We start from the raw sequence: 17,456 nt of genomic DNA, 5'->3' as shown, positions 1-17,456 counted from the left end.
AATCGGACACAGACATGTGAGAGCAGTTTTCTTGCAGTTTTCTTAACCAGGGTTCCAACAAGTAAACTGCGTCCCCTTCAAAGAATTCTAACACCGTGGCCACTCAACATATTGTGACTTCTTGAGCATGCTCATTCCTCGATGCACAATTTCCTTTCATTCTTCCTAACGTTCTGCAAACCCCAATTAATATCTTAAACATATCTTGGAACCCCTTCTCTTTTTTGTGATTCCAGTTCTCAGTTCCTGTTTCCAAATATAGGGATGGGATTCACATGGCTATTTAGAATTTGACTGCAAGGTCCAACAGCCTTGGTCAGAATAGTCATTGGTGAAAAATGCTGGGAGTTGTAGTCTAACAGTATCTCCAGGTCATGATGATGATGATGATGATGATGATGATGATGATGATGATGATGATGATGATGATGGAGGAATGGACTCATTTACAACTTGCTTTTCCACCCAACTCTGATTTTTCAAATGTACAAAGGCCAGACTGAATTTCATAGACATTCTCAGGTGACTAGATTCTGGTGGTGGGTAAGACTAAAGGCAAAAATTGCGACCAAAAATGCCAACACATTTTAGCTTTGAGCTTTTCATGTAAGTAACTGAGGATGCATCTACACTGTAGAATTAATGCAGTTTGATACCACTTTAACTGTCCTGGCTTAATGCTAGGGAGTTGTATTTTAAGGTCTCTAGCCTTCTCTGCCAAAGAGTGCTGGGGCAAGCTCTCAATTCCCAGGATTCCATAGCACTGAACCATGACAATTAAAGCAGTGTCAAACTGCATTAATTCTACTGTGTAGATGCACCATGAGCCCTTGGAGAGCTGTTTTGAAGAAAGACTGTACAAAAGCAGGGAAGCCACTGAATGAAGGTGTCATCTGAAGATAATACCACTTAAGAAAGATTTGCCCCCTAACAAGTTCAAATTTGGCATAACATTTGGCACCTCTGAACTCCATTCCTGCTTTTCGGCTTTGAATGGAGAAACTGGTAGACAATAAGTCCAATGAAAATGTATGTCAGGAGACTGTGAAGTGCGTGTGGCCATGAAAGAAATACAGTGTGCCCAAACAGTATGTGTAAGTGTAAAAGGCTGAAGGCGTAAATGGGAAAGAGGTTGTCAAAAGGAGAGCAAAATTGGATGAGAGGCTCTGGCAGAAATGAAGTCAAAATGGTAATGGCATCAAGATGCTGGGAGGAATCTTGCCTTTTTCAGGATTCAGTAAAAATGAATTTCAAATCCCATAAACTTGAGATGGGCCCCCCAAAAGCACTTACAAAGATGCCACCCCATTGAACTTGCATGCACAATAGCAGAGACTATTGACTACAAATGGAGGCAAAAATTAATCAGAAAACCGTGATGGAAAGGGGTGCCTTGTTAGAAGGGATTCCACTTTATGTTGAGATTTAAGATTGTGCTGAAAGGTTTTGTTACCAGTTCAACTTGGATTCTGTATCACTGTTTTGTTAGTACATTTCCTTGAATTTCTCCCAAAGAGGTGATTTCATACAATGGAAATGTCGGTAGAGCAGCATGGCTCTTTTGTGTGGCTGATGGAACCAGGGAGGGAGAGATGGTCGTGGATGCGAAGCGAGTTTTCCCCTTCATTATTTGAACTGGCACGGATTTTGTTGCACTTGAATAGCTCCTCTACAGTCTGTAGAGTTAATGCAGTTTGACTGCATGGAGCCCCCGTGGTGCAATGGGTTAAACCCTTGTGCCGGCAGATTGCTGGCCTGAAGGTTGCCGGTTCAAATCCAACCTGGGGAGAGCGCGGGTTAGCTCCCTCTGTCAGCTCCAGCTCCCCGTGCGGGGATATGAGAGAAGCCTCCCACAAGGATGGTAAAACATCAAACATCTGCGCTTCCCCGAGCAACGTCCTTGCAGACGGCCAATTATCTCACACCAGAAGCGACTTGCAGTTTCTCAAATTGCTCCTGACACACACAAAAAAGTTTGACTGCAACAACTCAATGTCACAGAAGCCTAGGATTTGTGGTTTGGTGACACATGAGCTCTCTTTGGCAAGGAAGGTTAAATGTTAAACTGGGATAAAACCTGGGAACCAGTTGTAAACAGCTATATTACCACCTACTCCAGTCAATAACCAGCTACTCAGGATCTACATCAGCACTGATTCTGTCTCCTTGGCTTTACCATTGATTCTAAACCTGTGGAGTCCTGAGGAATCCTTCCAGAACTGCAGAGACTCTGAATCGGTTTGCCTTTAAGCCAATTAAATCCCTTTAGGACTGCAGAGACTTATATCATCATGTTTGATTTACAATATTGAGTAAGATACTTTTGCGCTATATACCATAGGACTGAGCATTGATTTTGTGAATGTAATATGTATATGATGCTCTAATATACATATTGTATACTATTTATGTTTTGAACCATCATTGTGTTTTGTATAGCTCATTACATTGTTTAGAATAGACATCTGTGTTTATCCAGTAGTAAGGAAGGTTAAAGACCTTGTAAAACTACATCTCTCATGATCCCATAGCCTTGAGTCGGTACGGTTAAAGGGGTGTCAAGCTGCATTCGTTCTAAAGTGTAGACACACCCAGGGTTTGTTCTGCATAAAGTGAAAGGTGTTTGAGAGGAGACTTATTTGTGGCTGGGTAATTCTGAAACTTGGAGCCTCCAGTGGCTCAGTGTGTTAAAGTGCTGAGCTGCTGAACTTGCAGACCGAAAGGTCCCAGATTCAAACCTGGGGAGCGGAGTGAGCGTCCGCTGTTAGCTCCAGCTTCTGCCAACCTAGCAGTTCGAAAACATGTAAACGTGAGTAGATCAATAGGTACTGCTCTGGCGGGAAGGTAACGGCGTTCCATGCAGTCATGTCGGCCACATGACCTTGGAGGTGTCTACGGACAACACCGGCTCTTCGGCTTAGAAATGGAGATGAGCACCAACCCCCAGAGTTGGACACGACTGGACTTAACGTCAGGGGAAACGTTTACCTTTACCTTTAATTGTGAAACTAACTAGGTTCAATCTTGGGTCTGTCTGGCCTCTCTTCGGCCATAAGAGGAGGGCGCCCCCTGCTGGCCTGATGGGGTTCTCACTGGCGGCTTCCCATCTTAACTAGTGAGGCTGCTAAGCTTGGATGGGTTGACAGGATCACAGTCTGAGTTGGCAGGGCAGCGTGCGATGAGGGTGTTTATGACAGTGTGTCTGAGAGCAGTGCAGCGCCCAGGAATGGATATGTGTTTTTAAAATGACTCTGGAGGGAAGTCGAAAGGAATTGCTGTCTGTTGATGAACTGACGGTAATTCCTCCAGCGTTTTCTCACCCGCAGGGAGTGAAGGATGAAGACTGGGGAGCGCTTCCGAAGGCAGATTTCAATTGGAATGAGAATAGTTTTGGGTGCGGAGAGAAGGCAGGGTGAGCCAAAAGTCACAAAGGGATCTCAATGTTTAATCATTGCTTTTAATTCACAATACCATCGCAACATACACAGTACAGATACGATATATATTTGCATTACGTGTGAAAAATCAAATCTTGTGGGTTTTTTTCTTAAAGAAAAAGTAAGTATTAAAACATCACAATCCTTTGTGACTTTTGGCCTACCCTGGACAATAATATCAATGTAATTGAAATAGTTTCTGTACCATTAGGGGCATATGATTTCAGGTTTAGTGGGTGGTTTCCAGTATTCTTGCTTAAATCAAAGCCAGTTAGCACCTCCCGACAAAAGTTTTCTCCAGGCAGGAAGCAGCTAGTCTTTGAAACTGCGAGGCTATTTAATGCTAAACAACATTCACACTTGCCTCAGGCAGACAAGAGTTCTTTCTCCCACCCTGGACATTATTCCACAGATAAATAAACTCCACTTAACTAGTTCCCAACAGACCTCACAACCTCTGAGGATGCCTGCCATGGATGTGGGTGAAACATCAGGAGAGAATGCTTCTGGAACATGGCCCTACAGCCCAGAAAACTCACAGCAACACAGTGATTCCAGCCATAAAGCCTTTGACAACACAGTATTATTGCTAAAGGAAGATTTAAGAGTTTAGTGGGACTTCGAGGGTACTATTCTTTTTGTCATGGCCTTGGGCTTTATTTATAAACAACCAGAATTTAGTAGGTAGCTGTGAGTGCATTTATACTGTTGAATTAATGCAGTTTGACACCACTTTAACTACCATGATTCAATGCTATGAGATCCCGGGATTTGTAGTTTGATAAGTTGCCAGCCCTCTTTGACAGGGAAGGCTAAAGACCTTGTAAAACCACAGCTCCGTGATTCCAGAGCATTAAGCCATGGCAGCTAAAGTGGGGTCAGATTGCATTAATTCTACAATGTAGATACGCTGTGGAGCCCCCAGTGATGCAGCGGATTATACCACTGAGCTGCTAACTTGCTGAACGAAAGGTTGGCATTTCGAAATCAGGGAGCGGGGTGAGCTCCCGCTATTAGCCCCAGCTTCTGACAATCTAGCAGTTCGAAAACATGCAAATGTGAGTAGATCAATAGGTACTGCTCCAGCGGGAAGGTAACGTCACTCTATGCAGTCATGCTGGCCGCATGATCTTGGAGGTGTCTACAGGCAATGTTAGCTCTTCAGATTAGAAATAGAGATGAGCCCCAACACCCAGCGTCGGACACGACTAGATTTAATATCAAGCGGAAATCTTTATCTTTACACCCCAAGTTAGGCAAACTTTGTCATAGGATTCCGAAGTTTATCTTTTCCACTAAAAAAAACACAGAAAAATATCCAGTGTGATGTTATGATTAGAATGTACTGGGTTTTGAGATTTCTAGATCCCGCTCTTAATGGTGTCCTGACATTTCTGGGTGAGCTTGGACCAATTCTTCTGCATCTCTCAGCCTTGCCTACCGCACAAGGTTGTTGGAATGATAAAGTAGTAAAGAGGAGAGCTGTGCCCATTGCCTTGAGCTCACTCTGGAAAAAAAAAGGATCAAGACGATTTCGAACAATCGTATCCAACATCTTGGTTTTTGCTAAAACTTAAGGAGAGAAAGGCTACAATGCTGGAAGTGAGATATACCGTGGTCAGGGGGCTGTTAGGCCATTTTTCCAGTCCTGACATGAATTGCTAACTAGGCAGGCTTCAGTGTCTCTCTCCACTGATTCTTCAGTACCTCCGTTTCTGCCTTTCTGATTTTTTGGTCCATGGAACAAAGTTCAGGTCCTTTGGGAAGCCGCTCTTAGCATTGCTGAGAAACATGCGATTATTAAGAATAGCTTTTAAGCATGGGTTCCTGCATCTTCCTTAGACACTTGCTGGCCTTTATCATTCCTCTATTTCCCCTTCAATCTTCTCAGTGCGGGATCTCAGGCTTATATACACAACTGAATAGCTGAAGTACTGTTCCAGAAGAGTTAACTGCAGGGTTTAATAACTCTGTATATCTTTCCATAAAATTATTTCTGGTGTCGATAAGCACACTACGTGCAGTTTAGTGTTTTTGGAGGGATAATGACAATTGTGATTTTTGCGTGTGTTTCTGTTGTTTCCATACTGCCAGTGATGTGTGAACATAATTTCTCTCCTGCTGGAAATATACATAATGCACTGATAGCTGTCTGTTTTAAAATATATTTATGGGGCGGTGAATCTGCCAAATAATTCTCCCAGGCCCCATCTACGCTGCTGTCTAATGCAGTCTGAAACTTATGAATTGCATTGAACTGCAATATATAAGTCTACAAATAATGCAGTTTCAAACAGTGTAGATGGGGACTTTTTGATTCTCACGATAGTCCTGCCAGTGAATTCACTAAAAGAAGAAATTAATATGAGATTTTGGTGTTTCATGCCCAAACAGAAGTCTGTGCCCACTTCATTTTACTGTGCTTTACAGAAGAAAACAACTATGTTGAGAATATATATATATATATATATATATATATATATATATAAATGGTGAATAGGGCATTCTTTTTCAAACACCCTGTGTGTGTGTGTGTGTGTGTGTGTGTGTGTATGTGTGCGTGTGTGTGTGTGTGTGTGTGTATATATATATATATATATACATACATACAGTAGAGTCTCACTTATCCAACATAAATGGGCCCGGCAGAATGTTGGATAAGTGAATATGTTGGATAATAAGGAGGGATTAAGGAAAAGCCTATTAAACATCAAATTAGATTATGATTTTACAAATTAAGCACCAAAGCATCACGTTATACAACAAATTTGACAGAAAAAATAGTTTAATACGCAGTAACGCTATGTAGTAATTACTGTATTTACGAATTTAGCACCAAAATATCATGATGTATTGAAAACTTTGACTACAAAAATACGTTGGATAATCCAGAATGTTGGATAAGCGAGAGTTGGATAAGTGAGACTCTACTGTATATGTATGTGTGTGTGTGTGTGTGTGTGTGTGTGTGTGTATATATATATATATATATATATATATACACACACACACACACACACCCTGTTTCCCCTAAAATAAGACATTCCCAGAAAATAAGTCCTAGTAGAGGTTTTGCTGAATTGATAAATATAAGGCCTTCCCTGAAAGTAAGACCTAGCAAAGTTTGTGTTTGGAAGCATGCCCATCGAACAGAACACCAGAGCATGCAGGATCGGTAAATGTACGTACTATAGATAGTTGTACATGGAAATAATGGTAATAACAAGAAATTCTTGATAGGATCCACAGTTTGTCTGGTTAGGCTGGTTTATCATGACAACTACTGTACAGTATATAATAAATGTTCATTGTTTAGTTCAACGATAAATGTGAATTCTTCTTCATGGAAAAATAAGACATCCCCTGAAAATAAGACCTAGAGCATCTTTGGGAGCAAAAATTAATATAAGACACTGTCTTATTTTCGGGGAAACATGGTATATATATATATATATATATATATATATATATATATATATAGAGAGAGAGAGAGAGAGAGAGAGAGAGAGAGAGAGAGAGAGAGAGAGATCAACACTGCTGATGGTATTTTTGGACTGTCCTTAGGTGTGTCATTATAGAGACCATACTAATGAGAGCCCTAAATATTGAGAGATGGTGTGTTGTGTTGAACTGAGTATTAGGCTTGGATCATTCATGGTGATCAGGTGCATAGCAGCAAAACTAACTGAGGCCCATCTATACTGCCATATAGTGCAGTTTGAAATGACATTATAAGGTCAGCAGACTTATTGAATGTTTGCCGTTATTTTGTTGTGAACTGCAATGAGCCCCCAAGAGAAGATAGGGCAGGATAGAAAAGGTTTTATTATATTATTATATAATACAGTTCAATGCAGTTAAACTGTATTATATTAATCTACACTGACCGTATAATACAGTCTCAAAGTGCAGTGTAGATGGGGCCTGATTGTCCTAGAGTCTATCATGAATTAGGATAAATTGGGGAAGAGATGGAATTCCTTGTATGCCTTACAGGCTTTTCTGGGGAATGAGTGAGATGCAACAGTGAATTATAATAATTGGTTATCCCCTTCCCTTGATTCTCCCCATACCTTTCTGGCTGGGCTTCTGTGGCTTTAACTCAGTGGTTCTCAACCTGTGGGTCCCCAGATGTTTTTGGCTTACAACTCCTAGAACTCCCAGCCAGTTTACCAGCTGTTAGGATTTCTGGGAGTTGAAGGCCAAAACGTCTGGGGACCCACAGGTTGAAAACCACTGCTTTAACTGTTTTCTAAGAAGCGGACAGTTCTGCAACAAATGCACCAACTAAATATGCCTCATTTGTTGTATTTCAGCCTCAGATTTGCTGGGGTACACTGCTATTTTTCTTCTCTTCTATAAAACCAAATAGGGAATATTTTTGAGGCACAACAATTATCTTTGTCAGGGGGCAGCGGGGCAGTGCGCATGTCATCTACTATCTCTGCGGAGTTCTTATCCCAACTGACAGCTGATTCTTCTGTCTTTATGCATACAGCTGGCCCAGCTGTGCAAGCCAATGACACCCATAACCTTGAGATGGGATCTACTTGGAAGGAAAAACAGAGGTCTTGATTCTCCAGGGCCTGTTTAATCTGTGTCTCTTTTTTACTGAAGGCATCAAATTGTTCTGTTAGCATGCACACCCTTTTTTCCCTCTTGCCATAGAGTAAGTAGAGGGTTGGGCTGGATCCTACCCAAACTCCCCTCAGAAAAAAAGGCATTTCTGTCTCTACCTTCCATGTAGAACCATATTGCTATTCTGAAATGAAGTTTTTAAAAAATGATTTTTTTTGGACCGAAACACCCAGATCTTTCTAGGCCAAGGAGTTCTGGGACTTACAGTCCAAAACAGTAACTTTTCAATTTTCTGTAAGCATGGTGCAGTGGTTTGCTTGTTGGACTACCGTGTTTCCCCGAAAATAAGACAGTGTCTTATATTAATTTTTGCTCCCAAAGATGCTCTAGGTCTTATTTTCAGGGGATGTCTTATTTTTCCATGAAGAAGAATTCGCATTTATTGATGAACAAAAAATGATCATTTATTACATATTGTACAGTAGTTGTCATCATAAACCAGCATAACCAGACAAACTGTGAATCCTATCAAGAATTTCTTGTTACTACCAATATTTCCATGTACAACACTTTATGGTATGTACATTGACCGATCCTGCATGCTTTGGTGTTCTGTTTGGTGGGCATGCTTCCAAACAAAAATTTTGCTAGGTCTTAGTTTCAGGGGAGGCCTTATATTTAGAAATTCAGCAAAACCTCTACTAGGTCTTATTTTCTGGGGATGTCTTATTTTAGGGGAAACAGGGTATGACACTGGAAACTAGGGCTCAGAAACCCGTTTGGCCATGGAAACCCACTGGGAAAGTCACATTCTCTCAGCCTTTGGGGAAGGAAAGGGCAAATCTTCTCTGAAGAAATTTTGCCAAGAAAACCCTGTATCTTAGGGTTGCAAAAAATTGGAAACAATGTAAAGGAACACACCACCACCATCAAACCACCTCCTCTGTAAGGGAAATATCTGTTTCCTATGGTTTCATAAATAAAATATAACTTGGGATTATGTAGAATTGTGGTACAAGGAATGAGGTTTCATTTGAGCATGGCATCCAACACTATCGCTTCTTGAAACTTGTATAAAAAGTGCCAGCTACACTGCCATATAATGCAGTTTCAAACAGCATTATATGGCAATGTAGATGGGGCCAAAGAGAACTCATGTAGGCACATATAAAAAGCTCAGCCCCAAGTTTTATCACGTCTGGAATTAGAAAGAAGACTTATTTTTTTCCAAGCAGGCATGACCCTGAACAGCGCATTGATAATCTAGCTTTAAATCATACCTGGCACTCCTATTACTGGTAAATCGTACATATTTGAGCCATTTTGAAGATGAAAGTAGAATTTGCAAGTGAGGCAGACTGGAAAGAGGGGGGAAACGCTCAAACTAAGCATACATAAACGCCCAGGGATAGGAGCCAAGAATCTGTCCCTGTGGTGTGGGATTTAGGACTGACAAGGTGATGGATATTGAGAGTGATTGGCAAGGAAGGCAAGAGCCGGCTTGATCTACTTGGGAACGCTCCAGGGTCTCACTATCGAGAGAAGTGCTACTGTACTTCGCCCAGCCAGTTGAACGGTGCCAAGAAGGAATAGTGGCCCAGATCCTTCCAAAACATATGCATGCGCTTGTAAATTTCAAATCAGCTTCCAACACCATCCAAAAATTTGATTTTGGTGCCTTTGTGCTGGATTTTACAGTAGAGAAAGTTATTGGAAATTAGGGAAGGGGGACAAATGTAGGAAAGACTCAAAGAGGAGTAAATAAAACTTGTCATACCTAAATTGTTTTCAAGTACACACATAGAGAATCAATCTAGCTCAGTAGTATTTCATACCCAGATTTTCATAAACTTTTCTAAAGATGTCCAAAATTGACTACAGGACTTTCTGTGGGCAGAAATCTGAACTGAGCTACAAGATTTCTCTTACATTTTGTCAAGAAGCATAGACACCATACCCTGTGACCCTTGGTGTATTTACTCTCTTAACCCCACAGATTACGGCTAAGATAATTTGGGAATACAGTAGAGTCTCACTTATCCAAGCTAAACGGGCCGGCAGAAGCTTGGATAAACGAATATCTTGGATAATAAGGAGGGATTAAGGAAAAGCCTATCAAACATTAAATTAGGTTATGATTTTACAAATTAAGCACCAAAACGTCATGTTTTACAACAAATTTGACAGAAAAAGTAGTTCAATACACAGTAATGTTATGTTGTAATTACTGTATTTATGAATTTATCACCAAAATATCACGATATATTGAAAACATTGACTACAAAAATGTCTTGGATAATCCAGAGGCTTGCATAAGCGAGGCTTGGATTAGTGAGACTCTACTGTAGTAGGAAGAAAAGGCATTGTTTTTATGTTTGGAAAGCATTTTCCTGTCATTTTTATATTCCATGTTGTACCAGATTTGACTTCAAACCCAGCTTTTGCGGCTTAATACTACTGAACCTTACTCAGATTAGGCCCTGATGAATTTTGTATTGAGAGTGGGAGAGCCAAAAAAAGAAAAAAGGGTGAACTATATGCTCCTATGGTTGGGTTTGGCACCTCAGAACGGACAGTTTCCAGGAGTCACACATACACACACAGAAGAGACGTCTGGAGTTTCCTTGTGGCATTTTCAAATTAAAGCCTCCCTTCCTCAAAGCAAATCCTTTCCCTAGCCTGGCTCAATTTGCTGGGGGATTTACAGCCACGCTTCACAAATTATACATAAATCTCACTGTGATTTTTCTGTTTTAATTCCCTGGTAAAATAAGCTACATAAATTTAGGGAAAGGGTAAGAAGAGCGAGGCGGAGAAGAGTCCGTTTTATTGGGCAGGGAGTGAAGAGGGAAACGGGGCCATCCGTTCGTCCCTGATCTCAATTGACAGGAAGCATTTTGGTATTAAAACGGGGAAATAAGAAAGAAAGAAAACCCAAACAAACCACCAAGGCCTCTGCTGACAAATTGACTGCAAACAGGTCTCAGGGGACGAATTGACTGAACCAATATTACCAGGTGCCGTGTCAGTTTCTATCCTTCCTGCTATTTATTATTTAATAAACAGACAATTGTTCCTGTTCGCCAAGCACAAATTGTGAAGGTGTCAAAATCTATTTTAAAATCTCTCCAGGAAAAAAAAATTAACCCTTCCGTTCCAATGTTGGCTTTACTCATTACAATCTATACCGCCATTTAAGGCAAAGGAAAAATCTTTATTCTTAGCTAATAGAAGAGGAGTGGCTGTGGCAGTGGGGGAGACTCTTAGGAAGCGTAAATCATGCCAGGCATTACTTTGGTCCTTGGATGCTTTGCTATATTACTTTTTATGGGGGAGGGAAGCTGCTTGATGGAAGTATACTTTCCAACTTTGTCTCCGAGAGAAGAAAAAAACTAGACCTTATCTGCAGTATCCAAATACATTTCACAAGTAATTAGTATCCAAATATTGCAAGTAATTCATTGATTTTGTGTTTGTTGGGGGTGGGGAGAACTGAGATGCAATCACGATGCTGGTGTTCAAATTGGTATTGAAGGCCTGTGTGAAATTGACCATGTTTTATAGCATAAAAAAAAAGAAGAACTGACTGGAATCGATGAACACGATGAAGGGCAATCGGAACTCTTTGCATCCTCTTCCCTCCTCTGTTTTCCAGGTGGGAAGGTGGGAATGAGATCCACCTCCTTTCAAGATAGGACACCATAGATACCCTTGTCTGAAAATACATGACATGGGCCAGTTTCATTGGGGAAACTATCAGAAATAATCTATTTGAGTCAAAGGAAGATTGGTTTAATTAGAACTATGGAAAGTCCTTGCCTTTTTTTTGGATTGGTTCAGAAAGAGAGGCCCAAATTGATGAAGCAAATTAGAAGGCAAAGGTCCACATGCTCCTAATTTGCCCTGACTTTGCATATATGGTCATCAGTTCTCTCCTTTGGGCCAAATTGGACTTGGAACAGCTTATCTCCACTGGTTCCAATTTGGCTGGTGGTTCTACAATGCCATTGAAATACATTATATGGTTCTACGCTGACCATATAATGCAGTTCAAACTGCATCACAGGGCAGTGTAAAACTAGTCTGAGATGTCAATAGGGTTACTTCTCACATTGTTGGGGACACTGACCTGCATGCCCACTCTTGGGTTTGAATACACCCATATCATCACCTGAGAAATGCTGATGTTTCACACGTCCCTGATAAATAAATACTCTAAAGTAGTTCACATTTTCATATCACTAATCATGTTTTTATCTACTTGTGTGTTTGATAAAATACTATATGAGGCACAGGGAAATTGAAATGGGTACTTGAGTGTCGTTGCTGTGAAATTTCAAGGCAAAAGATTATATTTGGCTCTTGAAAGATTTTTGCTCAAATAAAATACTCTAAATGTGTGTGTATGAGAGAGAGAGAAATAATCTAGAATTTTAATTATAATGTCTCAGAGCTTTCTGATACAATTCTCAGCTAGCACTTGTAAACACATAGCACCTGTATATTGATTCAGGAAAGAGAAGTGACAGATGTTGCTTTCATTACTTTGGGTGTCTTTTTTTTGAAAAATAAGGATACATTTTTCAGATCCAGACAGATGAAATTGTCTGTAATAAACACATAAATGAAATAAACAGAAAAGATTGAAGGTGGGAATGTCTAATTTTAAGCTCATCTAGTTAATCATTTGGTGGTTTAAATTTAAGAACATTAGAATGTCACTTAGAAATGGTATCCTGATGAATAGCTTATCACATCATGTTTGGGATTTATGACATCTCTTTCAGTTAAATCAGAAATAAGTGACAATTATTTACCTTTAAAGATGAATTGCAAAAGATGGGAAATATTGGAAAACTTTCCACCCACATGCAGTTTTGGAGTGGTTGCTGATAAATACGAGGTAGGGGACATATAACTTAGCTTATTAAAAGTGAATTAAAGATGAAAAAGGACTTGTCTTGATAGAAAGAAAAATGCTTGGGTGGAAAGAAATGAAATCATAACATGCAAGAAGGCATTGAAGTATTATTAGAATGCATATAGTATTCAGTCAGTATTTTTACACATAACTTGCTCTTTTTAGATTCATAAACCTCCAATGTTTTAAGATTTTAGATGTGATATCTTTATTTGAACACTCAAATAATGTTTATATAATCATTCCATTATGTTTCTATGAACATGTGAGCAGAATAAAACTATTACTAAGTTTTTGTAACATCTATGTTCGCATAAATGTGTGTACATATATTGAATTATGCATTAAAATTTTCTTTGTGTGTTTGTGTATATATATATATATATATATATATATATATATATATATGGTTATTTTCAAGACATTTCAATATATGTTCACTTTCAAATTGATGCTAGATTATGAGATATAATTCTGTATTTGTAGGAGAAAATATTTTTCCTTTGTACAACATTTTCAAGTAACTGAATATATGGTAGCTATGTAATGCACTATATATATATATATATATATATATATATATATATATATATATATATATATATGGCAGTTAACACTCATATATGTACTTTGGTATTTATTATAATACTGGTGATATATTTTAAGTAATAACACTTTATGTTCAGCAACACATATAAGACATCCATTATATCATAGCCATATATGCGTGGCATAAGTGTCAAATAAATACATCTATCCTTCATATTTATACAATGTGCAGTGGCAGTTTACATAAGATGATGAACACACATGCATCCTGCAAAATACTCCTGAAATGTATATGTTATTTAGCATATGTTCATAGATGTAGCCACACAGAACTTTAGTAACAGCAAATGAACTATTATGTGCAATTTTATTACAATAACATTATACATTCCCATATAAGTCTCATAATTTGAAATAATAATAATAATAATAATAATAATAATAATAATAATAATTTGCATCTCTGACTATTTTACATATAGTTTTATAAACACAATTTACAAAATTTTGAGGAATCAGGTTCTGCTGCTTCTTTCCTCAGTACAAATCCTATTCAACTTTACCAATGAAAGATAATATATTTAGAATGATGGTTTGTGTGATGTTCTAGTTGCTGGGTGTTTCGTTGTGCAAAGTTCGATTTCATGGTACTCTGTTTTATTGTACCATTTTGAAATCAAGTTTCATTCTGGTTTCATATAAAGAGCATGTTAAAAGAATATAAAACCTGTAGCATGCTAAATGAATTTTTTTTTCTATTTTAAAGATCTATAGCTCAATATTTTTTTTCTTTGAGTTAGCTTCTATCTATTGTGAACTGAGAATCTTCATCTATCTTGGAATTATGAATGAAATAATTTTCCATACCACCTCTTTATTTATATTTCACCGCCTCATCTCTCTCTCTCTATATATATGTATAAATACTATAAATAAAAAATCAAAACAAACCCTGTTGTTACTATGCATGGAAAGAACTGAAAGGAACAGGCAGGTTGCATCCCAGGATAGAATTTGATTTAAGACTGTTTTAAAACTTGACTGACAGCAAGGCTGGGCTGCAAGTCCAAAGGGATTTTTTTTAATGCGAGAAGAGATGTTAAATGAATCTCAGTGGGAAATGATGCCTCATATGCATTTTTCATTTGTTAAGCCTTTTCTCCCCCACCCACATCTTCATATTAGAATCAGTGGCTGTTTATATTTTAAATACCCTTTAGAGCTTCTAATAAGTGAATCATGTAGAATTTTAGAATACCAATACACTTGCATTCTTTCAGATTAGTTAATAGGAAATATGCCATAAGTGTAATAGTATTCTAACTAAAAAGGACCATGAAGTTAGAATAAATGTCATTGCCTTCTGTTTTTAGGTCAAGTGGGAGGTGGGAGTGACCTTTTGGTTTGTTTTCACCTGAAAAATTGCCTATATAGACTTATATGGGAGTAAATCCCAATGACCACAATGGGACTTGTTCTTAAGTAGACATGTGTAGGTTTCCAGTGTCATTCCCCAGACCTAAGATGGCTTACATCTTAAATATTTAATTTCTTTGTACAAAAAGTCTATTTAAGCAAAGTTTTGGAAACTGATGCTGTGTATTTGTGTCCAAGGGGTAAGGAAATACAAGGTGAAAGATCTCAAAGGTGAGTGGGCGGAGCCAATATGAGAGTTGGGAGGAGTCAATGTATTAACGGAGAGGAGTTAATAAGGGTGGGCGTGGCTACTTGAAGATGGAAGAGGTCAGATGTTTGAACAGGTAGGGGAAGTAGGGTGCACTAAATGGCTATAGGGAAAGTATGGATGGAGTGTAACCAAAATTGGTGTAGAAGGTTAAATTAAGACAATCACATAGACTTGGTTTTAGGTCTCTAGGTCGGTTAACAGGAAGAGTCAGAGGTCATAACTTAAAGGTGAACTTTCTGTGTTTGCAAAAAGGGAAGGGGATGAGCAGAGGATGGCCTTAAATTGGAAAAGAACTTCACAGGGTAGGAGGGGACATCAGCTTACCTGCCCATTCTTCATCAGGTCTGCCCACATGCTGGTGCCATCGCCCCCACGCATGAGCACATGGTAGGTGAAGAAGTAGATGCCAGGTAGAGGGCAGGTGAACTTGCCACTGGAGGGTTCGTAGTAGTTCCCCACATTGGTCACCACGTCATCAAAGCGGAGGATCTCGTAGCCTTCATGTGGTTTCCGGAGTCCCGCGTAGAAAGCGATCTTAGGGCTATAGAAGGTTGGGATGTAACCCCCAGGCCCTGGGCCAGGTGGGCCTGGTGGACCTGGCCTCCCTGGCTCGCCAGCTGGCCCTTTGGGCCCAGGTGGCCCTGGAGGGCCAGGGGGACCACGGATTCCAGACTTGCCTTTCCTCCCTTGGTCTCCCTTCCCTCCAGACACATAAGGAGGTGGGGAGATGACGGCCAACTCCTGGCTGGACTCTGCCGAAGCCGCCCCATGAGTTTGGGGCGTGTAGGGATCACAAACCATACGGCAGCTGCCTAACATCTCATAGTGAGAGGTGGTTTTGGAGCTGTGCACCAGCAAGGGGATGGCCACCAGGAGAACCAGCACCATGGCCACCCCAATGGCAGCCCCAATGACCCTTTTTTTCCGGCTCAGCCTGGAGGCGGCCAGGGTTAAGAAATCGTCTTCGCTTTTGGAGGTAATGGTGGAAGTTTCTCTGGAGCCAACGATCACCCGGACGGAGGTCCCACCGCCTTGAGCGCCCTCGGCGTGATGCTCCACCGTGGCTCCTGGTCCCTGGGAAGGAAGCACTTGTTGACTCACGAAGCAAACTCTCTCCTAAGTGGCCCAGCTCTGCTGAACTCGGTGTCTGTCTTCCTCCAGGAGGTACTTCGCTTTATAGTAGACACTTTGGCTGGCTCATGCTTCCCTGTGAGCAGCAGCACCAGCGGCAGCAGTAGCGGCAGGAGCAGCAGCAGGAGATGTGGTAGAGATGGAGATGGCTAGAAAGGAAAAGTGTGTATGTGTGTGCATATGTGTATGGGTGAATATGTAAGTGTGTGTGTGTATGGATATATATTTGCCTTCCTTTCTCTTCCCCACTTGAGAACTCAGCTGGTGATCGCAAAGCAGCTCCAGGCTCCTTGTGCCAGATCATATGGTCATCAACAGAAAACCGGAGGGGAAGAGAGTGTGAGAGAGATTTCCCAACCACCAGTTCCTCCAGCAGCACCTCTCCCTCCCTACCACATGCAAAATCCTTTCCACAAACTCCAGAAGAGAAGATCTGACTGAGCTGCCCAAGATGCAAAAAGTAGCTTTAAGCCAACCAGAGCGACCTCTGGTGCTTCACGAAGGAGGCGAGGCTCAGCCACTGAGAGATGCCTGCCTGGAGCCTGGAAGTGTCTCATCCCATCCATAGCAGCAGCAGCAGCAACAGCAGCAACAGCAGCAGCCAGCTTGGGCTTCTGCTTTGCATTTGCATGTGAGCAGGGGCGGATTGTCAGGAGCAAATGTGGGGGAGGGCGGGGAAGAGGGGCTGGAGGCCCTCAGGTGCTGCTGGGGGGATCCGTGTGGACAAACATCACTGTCACCTCTCTGTTAAGGAGAAGGCGGGGAGGGGAGTCCTTCCAAAGAAGTACGCTCCCTGTCACTTGCCTGGTCTGGGCGCTTGCATGGCACACTGGAGCGACAGAGAGTGCATTCGGTGTGTGCTCCCCCCACTCCTCATTCTATATCCAAGGCCGTGCCTCCCTTTGCTGAATCCCAACCCACCCTCAGCCCCCCTGGCACCTAGAGTCATGTTTAAGGATGTGTTTTATATGCTGGGGTTGTATCATTTTCCCCATGCAATTAAGTGCTTTACCTTTGTGCCTCCTTTGCCTCTCTCAGCGGAGATTGATTAACAGCTGACAGATCCAGCCGGAATCTCCTAGAGGGGCTGCAAGCCATCACATTCATTAATTAATCAATTATTTCCCCACTCTCCCCAAACACCCGTCTCTCT

General features: G+C 40.7%; 1 protein-coding gene across 1 annotated transcript in view; it reads right to left on the bottom strand.

The window, feature by feature from the left end:
* c1ql4 (complement C1q like 4) overlaps positions 1-17,132 on the bottom strand; it is a 46,436-nt gene extending 29,304 nt beyond the window's left edge. The window contains exon 1 of the mRNA XM_003223188.4: positions 15,497-17,132. Within this exon, the coding sequence (XP_003223236.1) occupies positions 15,497-16,060 (564 nt within the window). The 5' untranslated portion in view covers positions 16,061-17,132. The remainder of the gene's footprint in view (positions 1-15,496) is intronic.
* Positions 17,133-17,456: the final 324 nt, after the last annotated feature.

This window comes from Anolis carolinensis, chromosome 2 (assembly GCF_035594765.1).
Source record: "Anolis carolinensis isolate JA03-04 chromosome 2, rAnoCar3.1.pri, whole genome shotgun sequence".
Taxonomy (NCBI): domain Eukaryota; kingdom Metazoa; phylum Chordata; class Lepidosauria; order Squamata; family Dactyloidae; genus Anolis; species Anolis carolinensis.
This window is presented reverse-complemented; position numbering and strand designations above follow the sequence as displayed.